This window comes from Ictalurus furcatus, chromosome 23 (assembly GCF_023375685.1).
Source record: "Ictalurus furcatus strain D&B chromosome 23, Billie_1.0, whole genome shotgun sequence".
Lineage (NCBI taxonomy): Eukaryota > Metazoa > Chordata > Actinopteri > Siluriformes > Ictaluridae > Ictalurus > Ictalurus furcatus.
In genome coordinates, this window is record NC_071277.1 from 9,023,327 (window position 1) to 9,046,931 (window position 23,605).

General features: G+C 40.5%; 2 protein-coding genes across 2 annotated transcripts; one reads left to right on the forward strand and one right to left on the reverse strand.

Annotated features, from left to right (window-relative positions):
- Positions 1 to 23: 23 nt before the first annotated feature.
- On the forward strand, positions 24 to 6,808 carry pcyt1ba (phosphate cytidylyltransferase 1B, choline a). Its single transcript, XM_053611108.1, has 8 exons — positions 24 to 425; positions 2,648 to 2,747; positions 3,727 to 3,843; positions 3,925 to 4,076; positions 4,723 to 4,801; positions 4,875 to 5,017; positions 5,117 to 5,305; positions 5,627 to 6,808. Exons 1-8 carry the CDS (start codon positions 387 to 389, stop codon positions 5,837 to 5,839), a joined length of 1,032 nt encoding a protein of 343 aa, XP_053467083.1. The 5' UTR covers positions 24 to 386; the 3' UTR covers positions 5,840 to 6,808.
- Positions 6,809 to 7,610: 802 nt separating this feature from the next.
- pdk3a (pyruvate dehydrogenase kinase, isozyme 3a) lies at positions 7,611 to 22,927 on the reverse strand. Its single transcript, XM_053611109.1, has 11 exons — positions 22,569 to 22,927; positions 16,924 to 17,065; positions 16,768 to 16,839; positions 15,979 to 16,163; positions 15,110 to 15,199; positions 14,937 to 15,014; positions 14,373 to 14,449; positions 13,557 to 13,658; positions 13,231 to 13,338; positions 12,943 to 13,056; positions 7,611 to 9,601 (listed from the first exon to the last, which is right to left on the reverse strand). Exons 1-11 carry the CDS (start codon positions 22,666 to 22,668, stop codon positions 9,458 to 9,460), a joined length of 1,212 nt encoding a protein of 403 aa, XP_053467084.1. The 5' UTR covers positions 22,669 to 22,927; the 3' UTR covers positions 7,611 to 9,457.
- Between the last annotated feature and the right edge of the window lie 678 nt (positions 22,928 to 23,605).

The window sequence follows — 23,605 nt, forward strand, 5'->3', positions numbered from 1 at the left end:
GTATGCAAATCAGCGTGCACCGATTGGCTGTTTCCGTGCTTTCCTCTTGTACCGGTCCACCAGCCTGTTTCCTTGTTGTTGTGCTGATGCTGTCTGTGTGTGTGTGTGTGTGTGTGTGTGTGTGTGTGTGTGTTATTTAAAGGGGAAAGGAGCTGTGTCTTTGTGGATTTCTCAGCGCTTGCTGGAGGAGGACCAGGAGGAGCACCAGGAGGAGTATCAGGAGGAGGATCAGGAGGAGGGTGGGTGAGGGAGCGGAGCTCGAGGTATCAGGTTTTTGTGGAGAGCATCTTCACCGGTGGAGAGAGAGGATTCAAGCAGCTCCATACTGATGCTGAGTCAGAGACAGGTGGATCTGTGGGCCTTTGTTTCTGGAGCCTCGGGTGAAGATGGAGGAGCTGGAACACACCTGTCCTCATCCTCGGACGGTGAGACCGGAGCTCGGTGTGTTTGTGTGTCTGTGTGTGTGTGTGTCTGCCTGTGTCTGTCTGTGTGTCTGTGTGTGTGTGTGTGTGTGATGTAACCGGGTGTTGCTATGCATGGTATGCATGGGTTGGACAGAACAGCTGAATAATGCCCTCTGTGTGTGTGTGTGTGTGTGTGTGTGTGTGACTGGTGTAATGAGTGCATTCACAGCTTGATATTGTCACAAACATCCGCTGACAGTCCCTTTAATCACCACGTGTGCCAGATGTTCAGCGCTTTGCCATTAAAACTGCAGTCTGACCTTCTCTACTGTTTTTGCTTCTCCTTCTCACCTTGTGCAAAATGATGAGCGGTGCATATTTTTTTATAACTTCCTTTTTGCAACCATGGAGACTGATCTCTGAGTCTTATCTGAACTACATGTCAGTATTTTACATTACATCATGCATGGAAAGCTGTGTGTGTGTGTGTGTGTGTGTGTGTGTGTGTGTGTATGCATTGGAGACAACACTCCCCAGACAGTTCCTGAGTAAACAGATGGTCACAGTATGAAGTTGTAGTGCAAAATATACTATGCAGATATTATTATACAGCATAGGTATAAAAGTGTGTTAATTATTTGCAGTGTCTCCTCTTGCACTTGCATCACTTTGTGTGTGTGTGTGTGTGTCCCATCTCTGTTTCATTTCTATTCCTGTTCCTTATTCCTCCTTCTGAAGCTAGCTTACTAGTGATGTGTCGTTTGCGAAGGAGTCGACTCCTCGATCCGACTTCTTTCTCGCGTTCCTTAAAAGCCGTCTGGTGACATTCTTGGTGGAAATTCATCAGTATCCTAATAGCATCCGTGATTTTCTAATGCGGTGCTAATATGTAGTGGATTAGTCTAATAATAATAATAATAATAATAATAATAATAATAATAATAATAATAATACCGTGACTAAAATGTATCCAGTGAATCGTATGAACACCTGAGTCGTTTGGCACAGAATGAGTTGTAGTGAAAATCTTCGCTCGACTCTCAGTGCAAAATGTGATGTTATTGTTGTAATCGAATTGTTGGGTGAAACTTTTACTGAACAATTTCAACGCTCGATAAGCGAAGATAAAATAACTACAACAATAACAAAAATCTTAATGAATCATTTGAAAGAGCCGAATCTCGGTAATGAGCCGAGCCGAGTGTTCTGATGCCAGAAAAGAAGCGGAATTCCCATTACTGGTGTGTGTGTGTGTGTGTGTGTGTGTGTGTGTGTGTGTGTGTGAGAGAGAGAGAGAGAGAGAGAGAGACCTTCCTCTATCCTCATGGCTGTAGTCAGTGAACAGACTGATGGATGGATGGATGAATTTTCTGGATGTTGCTTGATGGTCTTTATTGATCTGTAAGAGTCTTGTTACAGCTGACACACAGAAACAGCAGTGTATGTGTGTGTGTGTGTGTGTGTGTGTGTGTGTGTGTGTGTGAATAAGAATAAAAATGACTGCATGCGTACAGAGAATCAGGAAAACCTAAACGTATAAGCTTCCTGGAGACTGCAGTGCAGATGTGGTAGTAATTCCAGTAACCCTCGAGTGCTAGATCAAGTTCTAGTGTTTTGTTAGAACCCGGTCCGGTCTCAGATGGTTAAAGCCGGATGTTTTAATGCCCGTGTACCGATGCACTGATACACAAGAACATCTCTATAGTTCTTTTATATTTTTCAAACTCTTTCCTTCATAATCTTTTTCTCATTTTTCTTTTATACGTTCTCGCTTTGACCATTCTTTCTTTCATTCTCTCTCTCTCTTTCGATTAATCTTTCTCTCCTATTTCTTTACTTTCTTTCCTTTTCTTCTTTGATTAGTTTTCTTTCTCTTTTTATTTCTCTTCCCATTTTTTATTCCTTTTGCTTTTGCCTTTTGTACCTGTTCCTTCATACGTACATTTTATTTCTTTCTATTTCTTTTTTCTGTCTCATTCAATTTTTTTCTCTTTCATCTACCTTCACTTTCTTTCACATTTTCCCCCTTACTTGTTCTCTGTTTTTTTTCCACACTTGCTTTCATTCTCACTGTTTCGTTCTTACAAATTTTTCACTTCCTCTTTCTCACTTTTTCCATTCTTTCTTTCAATCTCACATTCCTCTCCTCTTTTGTCTTTTTCTTTCTTTCTTTTTTCTCACAAGACCCCCCCCCCCCACACACACACACACTTGTCTCACTCGTTCTTGTTTTTGTTCTCCAGGCTCTCACAGAACCCGCCATATTTGCCCAGGAGACGAGCTGTGAGTGTCGAGCTCCCCATGAGAAGCTGAGCGTGGAACAGGCTCGACGTGGCACTCCCGGTCAGTCTGCTTTATCTCTCATCTGTCTTTCCTCTCCTCCTCCTTCTCCTCCTCCCCTTCAGTGAGATGATTCAGTTCCTGAGGTTACTGCAGGTCAGGAGCAGAGGGCTTTCACACGGGCTCTGCTACACTCAGGGGCCCATGGGGAACGTTGGCACCGGGTTCTCTTTCACACCGTGAACCAGAATTTCTACCATTCACACATGAAACCTTTTACACACCAGGGACTCGGAGCCTCAGAGCCTTTAATCACTTATAAATCTACAAACAGATGGAGAATCATGACCGATGTAAATAAAACAGGGGGCAGGTCTTTACAAAGATGTCTCGAGGAATTTAAAACAATTTTTTAGAAGAGGTTCTTTAAAGTGATGCCAGAAAAGAACCTTTAAATGCTGGATCGTTAACAAAAACCTTTAAAAAGTTCAAAAACTTGTGAGCCAAAAGGGTTAGGGTTTAAGGAGCTCGATGGAGGTACACTACAGGGTTCTTTGGCGGGTAAAGTGAACAGTTTCTTTCAGAGGAACCTCCTCTATTAGAAAAAAGGTTTCTTTAAAGTTCTTTAGATAGCTACGGGGTACAGACTTCCTAAACGGGTTCCACTTGGAACCAATACTCGCATTCTCAAGGGAAACCCTGTGTTGTAGGATTCTACTGTAGATAAACACTTTGAGCTCCTCAATAGAGGACGTGGGCAGTTTTAGATTGGACTTTTTTCCCTAGTCGACTAATCAAACCTAATCGTAAAAGGTTTTTTTAGGAGTTTAAGGGTTCCACCAGAGGAACAGTTGAAAAACTCTAAAGGGCTGTCAAAGCGATTCGTTATTTGGTACGAGGCAGGGTTTTTGTTGTGATTGCAGTTCCTTTCGCAGGCATCAGCTTTTATGCTGCACGACTTTCCTCACAGACAAAAACCACACGTCGTAAAAAAAATAAAATTTTCTACTAATCCTTAAACGTTATCCTCTTTCTTCCGCAGTGGACAGGCCGGTGCGCGTCTACGCAGATGGGATTTTTGATCTTTTCCACTCCGGCCACGCCCGAGCGCTGATGCAGGCCAAGAACCTCTTCCCCAACACGTACCTGATAGTCGGAGGTTAACACTTCAGTCTAACAGTGTATTTTGCGCAGCTGCAACGTGCTCGTGTCACGTTTTGTGTATTTTATTTACATGCAGTTTGCAGCGACGAACTCACTCACAAGTACAAGGGCTTCACGGTTATGACGGAGGAGGAGCGTTACGAAGCGTTACGGCACTGTCGCTACGTGGACGAGGTGGTGCGAGACGCTCCCTGGACCCTCACGCAGGAGTTCCTGGAGAAACACAAGGTCAGCGCTAAAGCTCACTTCATTTCACGCTTTCAAAGAGTGGTTTGTAATGTTTAGCGCCCTCTGTGGCCTGTAAGGTGAACTGTTAGTAAAACACAGACAAGCATTAGCTTCACCTTCTGCATGATAAAAATAATAATAATAATAATAATAATACGAAGAAGAAGCACCAACTTTCAAAAATCATATCAAATGAATCAAAAAAGCAATCATTGGAGTATTAAAGTATTAGAAAATAAGAATAGAATTTGTCTACAAATATAAATAATACAAATTATTTATTACAAATTCTAAGAATAGAATTCTAGCGAAACGATAAAAGGCCGAGGAGACAGCGAAGCTGAAAGAGGACAGCGCGAAAAAGCAATCGCATGTATACCTTTTAAGGATATGGGGCGGAGCCAAGTATATCTAATCTGGCTGGGGGTGGAGCCAATTTCAGGGCCAGAAAAATCTCAATAGAAGCTGAAATATAGAAACTAGCGAGATGCATTGCAACTCACAAGCATCTGAAACATCATCTGATTATTAGAAGTTTCGGAACCATCTTAAACATTACAAACTGCTTCAAATCTTTGACAGATTTAACATATATAAATTACTGAAAAGAAAAACAAAAACAAAACCAAAACAAAATGTCCCTCAGATCGACTTTGTGGCGCATGATGATATCCCATACTCCTCGGCTGGATCTGAGGATGTGTACAAACATATAAAGGAGGCAGGTGAGGAAAACTTCTTCTTCTTCTTCTAAATGTGTGTGCGTCAGGCCTTGTCTAACACATGTGAGTGTCTCAGGGATGTTTGTGCCCACTCAAAGGACAGAAGGGATTTCCACATCCGACCTGATCACTCGTATCGTAAGAGATTACGACGTTTACGCCCGACGCAACCTGGAGCGAGGATACACGGCCAAGGAGCTGAACGTCAGCTACATCAACGTAAACACGCCACATCCACATCCACACACACACACACACACATTTCATTCTGAATACACACATCTGCGTTATAACGGTCATGCTGAACCATCCGGACAGGAGAAGAAGTACCGTCTGCAGAACCAGGTGGACAGGATGAAGGAGAAGGTGCGGACGGTGGAGGAAAAATCCAAACACTTTGTGTACCGTGTGGAGGAGAAGAGCCACGACCTTATACAGAAATGGGAGGAGAAGTCACGCGAGTTTATTGGGAACTTCTTGGAACTCTTCGGTCCCGATGGCACATGGGTGAGCGCGTCTTCTATTTAACAATCGCCGTGTTTATTATATTATTATAAACTATATTAGCTGCTCACGGGAATTTCGTCTCTTTTCCGTGAGTCAGATCCATTCGACTCATAAGAGTCGACTCTTTCAGCTCCTAAATGAATCACTGCCATTTTAATTAAAATTTTTATCCAGACAAAAATGTGCAACATGATGTGTGATGTTGGTTTAATTTCATCTGGCTGTGGCTCAAATACTTTCATGAAATCGTTACAAAAGAACATGTTTATAAAATGTTATTACATAACTGTTCAAAGAATCAACCCTGTCTGTCTCTCTCAGAAGCAGATGTTTCAGGACCGCAGTGGCCGTATGATCCAGGCGTTCTCTCCTCGCGGTTCTCCCAGCAGCAGTCCTCCCAGGGATTTCTCTCCATCCCGCTCTCCGTCTCCTCCGTCCCGCTGGGCCATGCCGAGAACCTCACCTCCCTCTTCTCCCAAAGGCGCCTCGGCCTCCATCAGCAGCATGAGCGAGGGAGATGAGGACGAGAAGTGAGAGCGCGGACAAGGAGCAAGGACTCATGCACCCAAAACACCTCACACACACACACCTTTCTTCATTACCTGCACACTCCAGCAGTGACGAGCTTCACAAGTCTCATCCCAGGAAAACAAAAACAAAACAAAATGCGTAAATACGTTGTATGCAATACCAGATCGAGCGTGTCCTCTTTCTGATTTTAACAAGTTCATATGAAAGCCATTGATTTATTCGCTTCAGCAGAGAGGAGATGAAGGTGATGAGTGTGTGTATATGTGTATGTGTATGTGTGTGTGTATGTGTGATTTGCCTTTTCTTGCTCAGGTTTGACTGAAATGTAAAGACTGTCCATGTAAAGTACTGTACATCTCTGTCTGAGGTTTTTATCTGCATATTTAAGGACAGAGACACTTTAAGCTATTTATTATTCTTGTTGGTGTCTGTTATAATCCTTCACATCATTAAAGGAACAGTTTGGACAAAAAAAAAAACAAACGCAAAACGTCCACGACGTAGTAGATCGACCGAGACATGTTCGCTGTCTGATGTTTGCTTCTTTAGCTCCGAGTTCTGTTTCACGGTCACGGTGATCCACCGTTTCACCAAAGCGGAACCTGAATGGAGATGTTCTCAACTGTGTGCAAATTAATTCTATGGAAATCCAAACGATCGGCTAGGTCGATTCCTCGGACCGATCCTACGCTTCGTGTGGTGCGACGTTTCTTCAGTTCATCGCTCACACATACACACACCTTGGTTCTTACCTGCCAATAGTTCCCACAAAAAAAATTATAAAAAAGGAAGAAAACCTTATAACTGTGGTTTCATCTTATCCTGTCGTACAATACGAGCTCACGTTAAACGTGAGGAAGAAGAATAACGCTTGGAAAGAAGCAGCAGAGAGTCTTTGGTGCTTTTGGTGCGTGAGCGTAGCAAGAGAGTTAACTCGCTTTGCTAATCTAATCTAATCTTATCTGAGGACATAAAAATCAACCAAAAATGATGGACAGGCCACGCCCCAAACTGACATTAATAGCGCGCACAACACTTTGGGGCTGCTTATAAATTCAGGAAGCTTTTATTAAACAAGCAAAATCACTTATAAATGTACAAACCCCACCTTCAGACCTCAGGCCACGCCTCTTACCTGAACCCAATCCTGGAATTCAAGTTCTTCTTGGTTTTTTTTGCGTCCAAATTGCTCCTTTAAAAATGTATAAATGTATTACTGACATTTTTTCAGGGCTTGAATTAGAAAAGCTTCTTTTTTTTTAATTTTATTGTTGTTACTTCATCAACATCTGCATCAACAGCTGTCCTGATAATGTTACTGCTACCTCCACGTCCTCCTGCTGCTTCTATCTGCCATCGAATTTCCAAATCAGGAGGAAACACGAGATTCTCGGTGGTAACGTTCAGACAGACACCTCATGTGTCTTGATGAAATGCCAAAATGTTTAATCGTTTAAACTACAAAATCACTAGCGCTGACGTCGCCGTGTTGTAAATGCTAATGCTAACACTAACGCTAACGCAAGGCTCGATCCAGATTTCGCATTAAATGCACTGGATGCAAAGTTGCACTGTGTACAAACCCGTGTACGGACGTGTTGTTTTTGTTCATGTGTTATTTTATACCTGTGTGTAGCTAAAAAAAATAATAATAAATAAATAAATAAATAAAAATAATAATAATAATAATAATAATGTGACTAAAGAATAAACAAGTGCGAAAATGGAGCATCTGGATGGATGAGTGATGAGACAGGGGAAAGAAAAGCAGCGAAACGAGGCAGCTGAGACGCTTTTATTAGAGTCTGAAGTAGAATGAAACAATAAACCACTTTAAACCACAAGAACACAAAGGCATAATATCAGGTGAATTATTCAGATCGGTGTTTAGCGCTTTTACACAATTAACACTGGGAACTGTGACGATCCGAAAACACGTGAAGCCTAACACTGGCTAAAAGCATGCTGGGGAATCCAGTGCTCTGATGCTCCAGTGGGAATGTTTTCTCAGTTGTTACCGTAACCACCCTTTATTTGATTCTATTCCTAGAAGTGCTTTGTTCCTCTTATACCACAGCGTTCGCCAGCGAGTATGATATTTTTTTTTACGTATTAATGAACGACGTTATACTTTTTATCTGTTTATAGTTTACATGTAATGTTCACAAAACACGTTAGTTCCTGTTCTCACTGACATTAAAGCAGCTATAAACTGAAACAAAACAACAACAACAATGACGCAGCTTGTTATGACAAAACCGTAAACTCCTCTGCTCTGAAGATGTCGGAGTCTCTGGCACTGGAGACTCCTTCTGTAAATGTGAATATAGAAATGATCATTTTTTTTCATAGCTATAGAAACGATAACGTATTACGACGAGTGCGTTAATATAAACCGGTGACAAACCGACACTACGTCAGAGCCATGGGGTTAGAAAGTTAATCAACACCTTCGGACCAATCAGAATGGAGGATTTAACGGCGCTGTGGTATAAACGCACGTCTATTAAGAACGACTCGCTACATACATGCTGACTTCTGCTAATCAGAGGAATAACGTCACATTTTTAACTAGTTAACGTTAAATAACTTCAATGAACCTTTAGCAGGTCATGAACGGGAACGGTTTCCTAAAAGCCGTAAAAATTGGTTGGTCCCGATAAACGAAACATATCGTGATGATTAGCTGTGCACAATGCTCACTAGCAGCTGGGGTTCGCTCTTCACCGTCATGAGGAATGCTGGGAATCCAAGACATATGAAAAAAAAAAAAAAAAAAAAATTTTAAAAGGGGGGGGGGGCACAAACCAAAAAACAGTTCCCATCATGTTTTAAAATTTTTTACACATGTGCTGCATTGTTCATACTGGCATGCTGGTAGTGGTTTGGAATCATTTAAATGTCTTACACTCAACTTCAGATGATGTTTGTGACATAAAACGACAAAAAACGGGGAATCATACAGATGTGTAAACACTTTTATAAATAATTATTCACAGGAAGCTATATTCCTTTTTAACACCCTGAAACCTTTGTTGTTGTTTTTTTTAATGGCAGTCACAGCTCTATTTGCACGTCCCTTGGAGTTGCATCCTAATAAATTATTCTGAAATGAATGATGCGATATCGAGTTCTGTATAACGATTACATAGCCATCGATCAGTGCACATCTGCTGAATCAGACTTCTGAAGAATCTACTCCTGTACTTTAGACGTTAAATATCTCTGCTCTCTCATGGCTTTCTCACTCCGACTAATATTTTACCCTGTAAATCTCACAGCGTCAGATACTGAAATGCTCTGTGTGTGGTGTGGAACACTTCCCTACTTTCCCTTTCTGTTCTTAAGGTCAGCTGGAGAGAGGTGACTATTATTATTATTATTGTGTGGCACTGCAGACAGGAGGTCAAGGCCTCTTCGCTCTGTCCTCTCTCACCACCAGGGGGCACTGTGACTGATATTTCAGAAGAGGGGAAAAGCGCAGAGGTCGTGTTGAGGTACGTTCACACACACACACACACACACACACACACACACACACACACACACACACACACACACAAAGAGAACACTCGGAGTGCAGAGGGGAGGAGAGAGATGGGTGAACTGGTGGTGGTGGATTTATCTCTTGGCTTTGTACTTGGAGGCGTCCCGCGGCTCTTTGCTCGGGTTGCTCCAGTCGTCTGCCCCCGGGCCTCCCTGATAGTGCCGCCACGCTGACTTGTTAAAAACTGGCAGCCGCTCAAATGACTCGCTGGAGAGTGCCTGAGTGAGGAACATCAGAGAGAGAGTGAGAGAGTGTGAGAGAGAGAGAATCCGAGTCCCTGTGGCTGGATTTACAACCACAATTCCAAAAAAGTTGGGACGCTGTGTAAAATGTAAATAAAAACAGAATGCAATGATTTACAAATCTCAAACCCATATGTTATTCACACTAGAACGTAGAAAACATATCAAATGTTTAAACTGAGGAAATGTACCGATTCAACAACAAAAAAAAAAAAAAAAAAAAAAAAAAAAAAAAAAAAAAGGTAATTTGGAGTTCGATGGACGCAACACGTCACAAAAAAGTTGGGAGAGTAAGTGTTAGTAAAAAGAAACAGCTGGAGGTTAGTTGACAACAGGTCAGTAAGATGATTGGGTATAAAAAGTTCATCTTAGAGACGCAGAGTCTTATAGGAGTAAAGATGGGCGGAAAATCAATACTGCATGCCCGTCAGCGTCCCAACTTTTTTGGAATAGGGGTTGTACAAAAAAATAAGAAATCCTGGCACAAAAAATTCCCAGCTCACAGTTTGGTTTTAAAACCCCACTTATGAGAAGAATTTTTATTAATGAAACTAACTAAACTAAACTATTACATTAATCCTTTTTTTCCCCGGCTTAACAAATGAATAAATAAAAAAATAAATACATAAATATCTCAAATAAATAAAATATGTAGCTAATAATTTTTTTTATAATTAGTAGTCGTCATAGTAAACTGAAAAAGCTTTAATAATGAATAATGTTAATAATATTAAGAACAATAATAAATATGAAAGAAAATTGTTGCTATAAATAATTAAACGTCTCTTGAATATATTTCCAGCTTGTAAATAAGTTAATAAATAAATAACAAACCAAATGAATTAATGAAAAAAATACCACAACATAAAATATGATCAGAAGTGTTTATAGATGTGAAATTCGGGCTATTAAATTAAAACCAGACAGTATTGTAACTAACCCTGTAGATGATAATATGGCAATATCAGATCAATGTTTAGAATGTTTTACTCCTCTTCGGTCTAGAGACCGAACTAGCTTCATTAATCTCTTCAGCAAATTCATCAACCTTCATACTAGATCCTGTACCTACATGTTTCTTTAAACAGATTTGTCCTGGAGTAATTGAACCGCTTTTAAATATAATCAATTCTTCCCTTAGCACTGGCTATGTACCTAAATCACTTAAACTAGCAGTTATTAAACCCCTGATTAAAAAACCTGACCTTGACCCCTTTCAACTGTCCAGCTATAGACCAATATCAAATCTCCCCTTCACCTCCAAGATCTTAGAAAAGGTTGTACACAGCCGCTATGCTCGTACTTACATAGGAATTCATGAAATCTATCAGTCAGGATTTACTGGCCTCCGATCAGGGTTGTGTCCCCTTACTTGTGTTACTTGACCTTAGTGCAGCTTTTGATACCATTGATCATACTATTCTCCTTGACAGATTAGAAAACGTTGTTGGCATTAAGGAAACAGTCCTCTCCTGGCTCAGGTCTCATTTGACCGATTGGTATCAGTTCGTAGATGTAAATGGAGACTTCTCCACGCATACCGAGGTTAAATTTGGTGTTCCACAAGGTTCTGTTTTAGGCCCACTGCTTTTTACTTTATATATGCTACCTCTAGGTCAAATTATTCGTAAACATTGAATTAGCTTCCACTGTTATGCTGATGATACACAGCTGTATGTTTCAGCGAAGCCAGAGGACAGACAGCAGCTTAGTAAAATTGAGGAATTTGTAAAGGACATTAGACGTTGGAAGATTATTCTGATAAGACAGAAGAACTTGTACTAGGACCACATGTAGCTAGAAGTAATCTTTCTGACTACACAGTAACTCTGGATGGACTTTCTGTTTCATCGTGTGCAGCAGTAAAAGACTTTGGAGTAATTATTGACCCCAGTCTTTCATTTGATGCTCGTGTAGATAATATTACTACAATAGGATAGCCTTCTTTCATCTCAGAAATATTTCTAAGATAAGAAATATAATGTCACTACATGATGCAGAAATATTAGTTCATGCTTTTGTCACCTCTAGACTAGATTACTGTAATGCCTTACTGGCTGGATGTTCCAGTAGGAACATAAACAAACTCCAGTTAGTCCAGAATGCAGCTGCTAGAGTCCTAACTAGAACCAGAAGATACGCCGACATCACCCCGATCTTATCCACACTGCATTGGCTCCCAGTGAAATCTCGCATTGATTATAAAATACTATTACTAACCTATAAAGTACTAAATGGTCTCGCGCCATAGTATCTAAGCAACCTTTTGGTTTTCTATGATCCGCCACGCCTACTTGGATCAAAAGGTGCAGGCTATTTGTCGGTACCTAGAATAGTGAAGGCTACAGCAGGGGGAAGAGCATTCTCTTATAGAGCCCCACAGTTATGGAACAGTCTTCCAATTAGTGTTCGGGACTCAGACACAGTCTCAGTGTTTAAGTCTAGGCTTAAAACGTATTTGATTACTCAAGCCTACCATGACTACACTTTCTGTTACGCTAAGTACAGTCCTAATAATCTTTTCTCTCCCTCTCTCCTTCTGTCGAGCCACACACGATTTATGGAGATAGTAGAGATCCTGATCCTTTCTGCTCTCCGGACCTGCCTGATCTGTTTCGGATGTCCTGCCTCTGGATGGAGCTCTAATCTACTCCAATTCCAGATTGCTGGGACTACGGCTGCTTCTAAGGCCAAACAGACTTCATATAAATCCATAATGAACTTTTTCACACTAACTGTTGTTACCCAGATGAGGATGGGTTCCCTTCTGAATCTGGTTCCTCTCAAGGTTTCTTCCTCTTAACATCTCAGGGAGTTTTTCCTCACCACCATCACCACTGGCTCGCTCAATTGGGATAAATTTGCACATTTAAAATCTGTATCCTGTGTTTATATGCTTCTGTAAAGCTGCTTTGAGACAATGTCTATTATAAAAAGCGCTATACAAAAAATAAATAAATTGAAAATTGAATAACACCCATTCTATTATTATTATTATTATTATTATTATTATTATTATTATTATTATAGTGCGTAGCTGATTCAATAGTAGTCCGATTCTAAACTCGCTTTAAAAAAAAAAAAAAAAAAAAAAAAAAAAAAAAAAAAAAATTTTACCTTACCGTATTACAAAATGAGTGAAACATCGTAAATTAAAGATTTCATTTCTAGAACTAGGATATGAATTTAATTAGTCTCTGTAAAGAACTGATCTTGTAAGACTTAAAATCAGAGAAGCAGCTGATGTGTAAAGACTTCCACTTAAATCAGGCCGCGTGTTGTTGTGGTGATTACATGCGGCGTGGCGCGGCACTGACCTTCAGGTAGATGACTGCGTCCGTGCCAACGCCTTCCATCGAGTAGAGCTGCAGATCTCCCTGAAAATATCGAGCGTAGAGTCTGGAGATCGGCAAACCGTGACCAAATCCAGCCTGGATACAGCGAGGGGGAGGAGTTACGCTGAATAATGAGACATCCTCGCGTGCTTATATGACGAAGCGGCATTTTATAAGGTGCATCTATCGTGCAGCTACAGAAGGAAGTGTACGTTCGCTGTTAGAGAGTTGTAGTTTACTGCGAGTTTATGATCGCTGCACTGTTCTTACCAGTGGAACCCGTTTAGAGTTTAAACTGGGGGACGGGGCGGTGGAGTAGGTGTAATTAAACAGCCTGTCGATCTTCCTCAGAGGTACGCCTCCACCCCGGTCACTGATCTAGAGTAAACACACACACACACACACACACACACGTTACTGTACTTGGAAGGATGTAATTTTTTGACTTTGAGCTACAAAGTGGGAAAAAAAAAACACGGGTGCCTCTGCGTTCGTATTTTGTTAGCGAGGAGCCAACCGGCTACCTGTGATGAGTGATGTATATTTTCCTCAGAACAGTGAAATTCTAAAGGGGACGTGCGGAGTGTGTTACTGACCTTTATAGAGAGATCCTCCTTCCCCAAGGTCACTTTTGCCTTAATAGGTGGAAGATCATCTTTATTTTCTTCATAATTTTCCACTGTGGCTCGCATTGCATTCTACACACACACACACACACACACACACACACACACACACACACACACACACACACTAAAGTTTTAACAAGCTGTGAAGTTAATGCTGGTCTTGTGTATTGAGCTGTCAATCAAGCATACTCATTACAATATTAGGCCACACCTAATAACACCAGCTAAGCCGTGGTTTAATACATTTTTAAAAATTCTTTTTAATAAAAACAGACGTGAGGGATCCCCACGGTCCTGAAAACCTTTTGGGTGTGGACACATCATGGAAAAATCTAATTATCTATTAATTCATTAATCTAATTCTATATTAATGGATCTATTCATTTTTTAAGTTCTGGAGCTTCATCTTAGCTGCAACGAGACGACTTTCATGCAAAGCAGGAAAAAAATGTACAAAGAATGAAATAACTCAGTTTTAAATCGTGTAAATCATGCAAAATAGAAGGTTCATTCAAAAAAAAAAAGTTTTTAGAACTTGTTTGGGAACCGAAGGCGCCATAAGTTACGCTTCATAACCTAGATCATCAATTAAACAACTCTTTGCTCAGCAGAATCCGCTCTGATTCTGACGACCTGTGGCCCGCTATAATAATCTACTGTACAGTAAATATAATTTGACAGTACAAAGGTTGAAGAGCGATAACGTCTGACGATTACAGCGGAGATAAAGACGATGTTTATTGGCTCTGATGCAGCTCATAAAACCGTGTTTACGGGTTTTACCTTGAAGAGTTCGAACAGCATGTGGAACAGATGAGACGGCACGTATACAGCCTGGATGGGCTTGTCTGGAGCTTTAGCTGAGGGGGGAAGAGAAAGAAACATTACCATAGCAACATTTGGACCTGAACGCTATTTAGTTAGTTTATATTGCACATTAATGCCAGTTGTAAAAAGAAATAATAATAATAATAATAATAATAAAATGCACTAGCGTTTTTCATATTCAGCCTCGTGGCGTTTCTACTTGAAAATATAAAACACCGAGCGGAGTCGAGGCGAACAGAATTGTGTCGTTTAAATGTGCAAATTAAAAACCATGACTGATGGGCAGACTTCTACGAATGAACACAGAATAAAACTATTACCTTCTGAAAATCAGCTTTTTTAACCTTAATATAACCTTCTTAAAAGTTTTGATAAAAAATGTAAAGATACACAAGAGCTAAACAGTAGCGCAATCATGGAATCATCCAACCATCGTTTCCGCCATTATTTTGCGTGCGACGTCGCTCAATTATTCTCTATTAATCGTCGAACAGTGTGATTTATGAAGTGAATGAATACCGTTAAACTCCTTGATCTTCAGCGTCGGGGCGGTGGGGTAGTACTGCTCGCACAGCATCTTAGCCATCTCGTACGCATCTGAAACCCGAACACAGGACGTGTAAACACACCAGCGCCGACTAGACGGCAATAAAACCGTGTAACAGAGAAGAAAAGATCGAATCGCGGCTCACCGTTAACCACGTTGGCGACGTTGCAAGCGGGATCGATGCTGCCGATGTGTTTGGGGTGCGCTGGGTTCGTGTCGTTACCGAACAGGAGAGCTGAAACCAACAGCAGAGTTCTTCTTTAATACGTTTATTAATGCCAAAAACAACAAAAAAAAATAACCTACGGAAATCTTTACACCTTTATCTTCATACAGACGTTACGCAGGTTAGCTAGCTGCTAGTAAGCTAACTCGCATGTTGGGATCTCGGTATCCAAGCTTTGACTTACATCGTCGTTTTTCTCAAGGTTATACGACCTGGAAGAATATAGCGTTACCATAACAACAACAAAATGTGCTCATCTCTAGCCCTAGCTAGATTACTGTAGCTAATAATGAACTCAGAATCAATATTCTAGAGCTAGTTAATGAACACGCAATTTGGGGCATGTCTACCTGTATGAAATGCAAAACAGAAGGTGGAGTCAACGCAAATAGATTAATTTATCGCCTCCGATGTCATCTGCCATAACTCAGAAAGATACTAGGTTAGAATCAGAGTACGACACCGTCAGTGTTTAGATCTGAATAATTTGCACATCACACCTGATTGGTTCATGCCTATTTTGTGACATCACACATCGAGCTCACATGTAGCCCCGCCTCCAAACGATACAGAATTACTGAGAAAGTCTCCGTTTTAAAGCAGAAAGATGTGACTTTAAGGCCAGTGCAGCTAATTCCACCCAAATACTTAAACGTGATAGAAGCAGAACCAGCTTCCAAGAGGAGAGTTTTAAACATTTAAACATCACGCCTTGAGTTCCTGTCGAGAATCCCTGTCCTGGGAATCTCCTGAGCTGCAGAGCGTGAAGTGCGTGTAGAAGAACGTACTGTGCTGGTTGATGAGCATGCGGAAAGAGATACGGTTGGTGTAGAAGCGGTCCAGGAAATACTGAATGTTGGAGCTGGCAAACGGGTCGAAGCCGAACTTCTCCTTGTACTCGATCACGCCCTGGGCCATGGTGGGAACCACGTCGTTGTGTCTGTTCCTGATCTCGATAAGGATCTCCAGGAAGCTACAAGGTAGAAAAGCACGGAAGCAAAATTTAACCTCTTTACATCTGACACTGGAGACTCCTTAATGCTAATAAACATCTCCTTACTTTAAGAAAGCGTCACCATATCAAAGTTAAAAAAAAAAAAAATAATTATTTGTTTATGTCGAGCATCCACCCTCAGTCCCAATGAATGTGCTGCTACTAGAGAAACGATAAAGTATCAGAACGAGTGCATTCATATAAACCCGCGATCTGAACTTCAGCCGTTACAGAAAATTAAACGCCGCTTTCGGATTTGAGCTCTCAGCATGGCGGTGGGAAAATCAACGTTACCCGCCTGCTTTATGAATATTAATGACGACTGGGCGGAGTCAGGAAAAACTGCGAGACAGAAAGGAAGAAAGACTGACTCAACAATTCATTAAAAATACTGATCTGATAAACACTGACTTCAGGTGTGTTTTATAAACACTCGAATACAAAAACGGCTGAAAGTAAGTGTGGGGGGAAAAGAAAACAAAAAAAGGATGACGTGAATACAAAATCTTACTTGGAAACATGGAAACTAAAAACCATGCATCCAGGAGCTCAAACTGGAAAAAGATAAAGTGATGATGCTCACTCGTTCAGGGCGTGCGGGTCGTCTGAGCTCCTGTTTTCATAATCCAGCAGCTCCAGAAAGCTCTGCATGTACCTGAGGGGTTAAAAAATAACAACGTCCAGTCACAGGTCAGGGAGCAGCGAGGTTCAGTTACACACAAGTCTGAGATCCACCCACCATTTCTGCACCAGTCGGACGGAGGGCTGAGCCAACAGTTTGTCGGGCAGCAGGTTGACCTCCCTCATGGTGTTGGCCAGTCGCACTGGCAGCTCCTTCCTCAGGAACATGTACGAGGTTTTCTCGCACGCATTGTCCCTTCCTGGAAACGTAAAAACAGCTGAAAGAGCTGAACGTCTGCAGGAAATCAAAGGCTGGCTGACCCGGATCATAAAGCGCACTGCTTTATATAACGTAGGACAAAATGCTGTCACAAAAGTCACGATTCACACAAACCACCGGTTACAAACTGTCCGGGTTTTTTTTTTTTTTTTACTCTGACAGCAAAATTAGAATTCCTGAGTTGCAGTTAACCCTCTACTGCATGACTTTTTACACACATAAATAAACACAATGCATATTATTACTCTAATTACTGCCTTTTCCAGACTATAAGGTGCAGAGTTGTTTTTTTTTTTTAGCACCTAGTAAACATGTAAAAATTACATCTTTACAGGAACTACAGTTGTAAAAAGTATGTGGATGGATTTACTCACTCACGACACACACAGAAATTAGATCCAAACATGTTTAGAGTGACGTGTCTTTAATTCTTTCTCTCGAAACATAACATTTCGAAAACAATTTGCTGTTGAAAAATGTCTGAAATGACAACAACTTCCTACTGTGAAAGTGAAAAATTGTAAATATACTATTAGAGAAGTCTCGAGTCTGGTTTGCCATGTACGCCTGTTTCAGTTCATGAACACACACACACACACACACACACACACACACACACACAGTACAACAGTGCCTTTACCGCATGTTGTTGCCGTATGGCGATGATTCCATTTCACCATTTAACAGAATACTCAAAATATATAAACTTGTTCAAATGACAGAAAATAAATGTTAACTTATCTCAGATAGTGTTCAATTCTTTCCTTTAAGTAATTTTGCCTGAAAATTGAAAAATTAATCACATTTTGAGAGCCCGCCGATGGGGTCCTTCACCATGCCATGTGACTGCAGTAAAGAAAGTGCAAACAGTACTTCCTGGTCATGTGACACAGATGTTTTATTCTTTTTTTATTATATCAAAGTTAAAGCTCCCTTTTTTCCAAGTTACATAGGAAAACAGTCGTTTTGTATAATTTCCCATCAAAAAATTTGAGATAAATTAAATTGCCACCATGCAAAAAACACCATGCAGTAAAGAGTTAAATATTTTCTCTTTCATATTAATAAATTCCAGCTTTATCAAACATTATTTATTATTTACACCACATAGTAATGCTTTCTACACCACAGCGCTGCTGAATTCTGGATTCTGATTGGTCAGACGTTGTTGATTAATTTTCTCTGTCAGTAGTGCAACTGCAAATCGCAGGTGCATGAAATCACGGACACCATCACGACTTACGCGAAAACAATCATGTTAAAACAAAAATATGAATGCATCGTAAAATGTTGCCGTCTCTATAGTAACGGCTCATTTACAAGGACTTGTACGGCATACGTAAACGGATTGTTAAAAATTGTTGAAATGGTCGTGAAGTTTTAAAGAAATGAGACTTTTAAATTTTTTTTTATTAAACATTAAAGGAAGGAGCTGTAGTCAGCGCTGTATTAAACATTAAAGGAAGGAGCTGTTGTCAGCGCTGTATAACAGTCATTGGTAAAGCTGTAACTTTGAAGTTTTCCGACATCTTCAGGACAGAGGAGTTTATCTCTTTCTAGAGAGAGACAGAGGGCTGGCGAGGGAACGACCGTTTATAGCTGCTATAACGTAAGTGAGAACAGGAACTAGCATGTTTCACAACACAACTATAAACATAAAAATGCATGACGTGTCGGTTCATTAATCCTATGATCCGATGCCAAGAAATATTCGGGTGAAAGCTGCCAGAAACCAAACACAGACACACAAAAACACAGCTATATTACAGTCTAGTACAGAAAAAACGTAAACAACAACATGCGCTAAATGCATTTTTTAATAGATGAAGAGTTACACTACAGCATGGTGGAAATTTTTCCTTTCCCTGCTCTGTCATTTATAGGACACAACACGCACACACACAGATGTCCCCTGCAGCTTGACCGCTGACTCAGCACACTGAGGTTTAACTAAAAAAAATGTGTTCATCTAATGAGAGAGAGAAAGAGTTAGTTCAATATGAACTCATTCAACCATTTCCAGTACTCTTTGTTCTGCAATGTTTTTGGTGTCAGAGCCATGTTCAAACGAGTGCTGGATGTGACGAGTGGCACGTATACACACACACACACACACACACACACACACACACACACACACACACACACACACACACACACATTAATTATGCAACAGGCAGAGGATGAATAAAATGGCCACAGAGCTCTAACTTAAACACAGACTTCCAGGAGAGAGGCTTTTCCACAGGAACATGAATAATCATTATAAACGCCGCAAATATTCCGGTTTAGAGCAGAAAAGTTGGATCGTAATTTTGGGGGGGGGGAGGGGGACACCAAAAGAAAGACACTAAGAAGACAAGAACAGCGTACAAAACTTCAGCTTGGTGTACTGCTCGTCTGTATAGAGATATAAACTTGATGGGAACAACCCGTAAGCATCCTTGTGCTGAGAACGAACACATCAGAATTCCTATTTCATCAACCTTTAAACCAGCAAAAACACACCTTTCCAAAGTGTTCATTTATTCACAGGACAAATGATAACTCCTTAACCTTTTCCTTTTCTATGCAAATAAACGACTAAAACTTCCAGAGCTCCAGGTCACACATCTTCCTCTAAATCGTTTGCATTTCGGATGTGACTGGCTCGAAGCCAGCCCTGAAGCTTGTTTTGTGACATCGCTCGTAGTCCTGCCTCTGAATTGGTTTTTATATAATACACGAGCGGTGAGAAGGTGTCCATTTTAACTACGAAAACGTGCCAACAAACCTAACCTCCCAAACGAGTTCAAACACTTAAACATTACACTCTCGGCTTAGTACGGACTGTAATCAGAGGCTGTAATGAATTATTTAATAATTACACTGAAGCTAATGGAGTTATGAGGTAGGAAACGCGAAACATGCCTATGTGTCCTGAGAGTTTTACGCGTCAAAATAAATATCGTTGTTAAGCACTGCAAAAGTACAATTTGTTATCTCATAAGTCCAAGCCTGACCTTGATTTACCGGTCATTAAACACAGTTGGAAACTGGAGCTTGGAGTTCAGGATAAATAGAGTCTTTATCAGGGGCTTTCATCACTGAGCTCTGGAGAACAATACGGGTAAAATAAACAGAGCAAATCTCCTGTAACTGTAAACCCATGAGCTCTAACAGGCCATACAGGGAGAGCACCCCCCCCCAAAAAAAATCATCAAGCCATATAAACACAGAGTAGAATATCCAAACTGGTCTGTCCTGTAAACACACGGCTCTAATGTGTAAGCAGAGGTAACGGTACCGAGAGAAGCTAACAGGAACAGCATCAGGCCATGGAGAACATTCTGGTATAAATTCTGGTATTATGTCAAGCCCAATGCTGCGTGGAAAAATCTAGCTATAAATATTCTACCGATGATTTCTACACACTAATGCGGTGCTTACTGTTATAGAATATAAAACCCGCACCTTCTGACCAATTACAATCCAGAACTCAACAGCGCTGTGGTGTAAGACGTAAGATTTAATTACTACATAATTATAAATTCATAACTGAATTAAAATTCAGATGCAGTTCCTCATGAGCATTGGCCTCCAGTTCAGTAATATTCTTGGGTTTGCGTGCTGCAACCGCCTTCTTCAAATCCCACCAGAGATTTTCTATGGGGTTCAAGTCAGGTGACTGTGATGGCCCTGTAGAATCTTCCAGGACTCCTTCGGCAACCAAGCCTTGGTGGAATTTGAGGTATGCTTGGGATCATTGTCCTGTTGAAAGGTCCGATGATGCCTAAGCTTCAGCTTCCTCACAGACGGCGTGACGTTTTCGCCTAGGATTTCCTGATACTTCAATGAATCCACCTCGCCTTCCACATGCTGTAGGTTTCCAGTGTCAGAGGATGCAAAGCAGCCTCAGAGCATCACCGATCCACCACCATGCTTGACTGTGGACAGAGTGTTCTTTCTTCATTCTTGTTCCTCCAGACATACCGCTGATCCATCGTGCTGAAAAGTTCCAGTTTTGTTTCATTGCTCCACAGAACAGAACCCCAAAACTTCTGTGGATTATTTATATGATTTTGAGCGACTTTTCTTGTGCTTTTGCGTCAGTAGTGGTGAATGTCTTGGAGTTCTGGCATGGAAACCTTCTGTGTTTAGTACGCACCTTACTGTACTCACTGAAACCTCAGTGCATGTTGCACAAAGTCTTACTGCAGGTCTTTTGCAGTCACTCGAGGGTTTTTCACAACGTGCCTTCTCAGAAATCTGCTTTCAGCCGTTGACAGCTTCCTTTTTCTGCCCCGTCCAGGTATTTCATACGATTTCTGCCCCGAGCCAGTTCAGATGTTTCAAGCACACCTGGTGCAACTAATGAAGCCCTTGATTAATTGCCTCAGGTGTGCTTGAGACAACACCGGTTTTGCATATTTGTGCTGTTGTGAGGGATTCTATTCAGGGGGGTGAATAATTTTGAGACTAGAGAAGTAAGTTGAAAAGTTGAGTAAGAGAGTTAAGTTGCATTTTCAGTTGAATTTGTGGAAACCACTTGAAGCATTTGTTGTGTCGAACTTTTTAAATTGCTTTTGTTCGATTTTTTCCATCGCAAACAGCTGAAAGTCTGTACATTTTGACAAAAAACTTGACTTGCAATGCAGGTTGAATTATTTTGATTGCAACTCTATCGATATAATATCGGTATTGTGATAAATGATTATGCGATACACTTTTCTGAGATATCGTTGGTATGGTGATTTTTTAAAAACGTTTTTACTAATTAAAAGGTACTGAACGGATGCCGTTGATTTGACAGTTATTTTACTACTGTTTTTTATAGATAGTTTGTTAACTAAATTACATATTGTGATACGCATCATGTATCATAGAAATGCCCTCAAGTATCACAATGATATTTTTGTCATATCGCCCAGCCATAGTATTATATTAATATGAACTATATTACATCAACATATTCTGACCAATCAGAATCCAGAATTTAACATCAGGGCTGGACAATGACAAAAACAAAATCAACAAAAAAAAGATCAGATCATGCTAATTTAATATCTATTCTTTTTACAATACACAATATAAATGATTGTATTTAGGTTTTCTAAGAATGGAAAACAGCACTGGCATTTTATAAAAGCATGGCGGACTACAAAATATATATTTAAGAAGGGAAAATGAAAACTTTTAGCAAACTATCACAATTTTGTCAAACCCTAGCTGCCATAAAGCATCCTGGTGAAATTTAGATCAGAATCAGAGTCTAATCTGAATCTCAAAATGGTTCACTAGTAAACTATTGGACTAGTGCACTATAAAGGGCACAGGAAGTAGATATTATGTCAGGAGGTCTTGTCCTGTAAAGCCTATTTAGGATAAAGCAGGACAGGATATGATATTTATATATTTCTACATTTATTATATGTATAAATATATAATATGTTTTATATTTACATATTTATACATCTTCATTAATGCAATAAAATATCACTTACCAAACTCCAGGAACTGCTTGATGGAGAGAGGAGATGGTGAAAATCTGGAATAATACTCAATTTTTGCAGAGATGTTCAAGAAAACCGACGACAACCTCATTGTGATGAGGAAAAAATAATAAAATGTTTTTAAAAACAAACAGCTGCACTATTTATTATAAACAGCTAATGATGGCTAATGTTATGTTCTGTTGCTACAATTCATCAAAAGCATTAAAACCGCAAACGCTACACTTCCTTAACAATCATCAGAGCATTCTCGGAGATCGTTTCAGACGTCTGCTTCTTCTCCTCTTCCATCACAATAAATGCTCCAAATTAATAATAAAAAAAAAAACACCGAAATGTTCCCACTATTGTTTTTCTTCCCCCACTGAACGGTTTCTGTGAAACTCTGCGGCGCCGATGGACCACGCTGTGATTGGTTGGCTTGGAAACGCGGAAATAGTGAATCGCGGCTTGTGATTGGTCAGAGACAGACCGGTTCCTCCTGCTTGTGTGCGCTGCTGTCAAGTTCGGTTGAGATGTTAAGTACGCAGCTGTGTATAAACCTGTACGTGTGCACGTCTACAACACGTGTTTTTACAGGTGGTGAAGCGTTGATGAGTGACTCATGAAGCAGATTAGTGCGAGAAGGAAGTTGGTTGTCGTTTTGCTGTTTAGGCAGCTTTGGGAAAATATAAATGAATGGAAATATTTTGAGACAGGCCTATAGTTCACTTTATGGGGGTCTGACACTCATGAAGGTCTCTGGCCGTTAATAAATGGCTGCTAATAAACTTGTAATTGAGTGTATACATGGAGAAACATGATCAGTGCTGTGGTGTTTCATTCATATTAGGTTAGATTAGATATGAATCATTCATTCATTTATTCATTCATCTTTATACTGATCAAGATTCAGAGCCTATCCCAGGAACTGGGCACAACACAAGGCAGAATAATTACCCTGAACACACACACACACCTCTTTCACGCCTGGGGCAATTTAGAGTAACCAATCCACCTACCTACATGTTTGTTGGAGGAACCTGGTG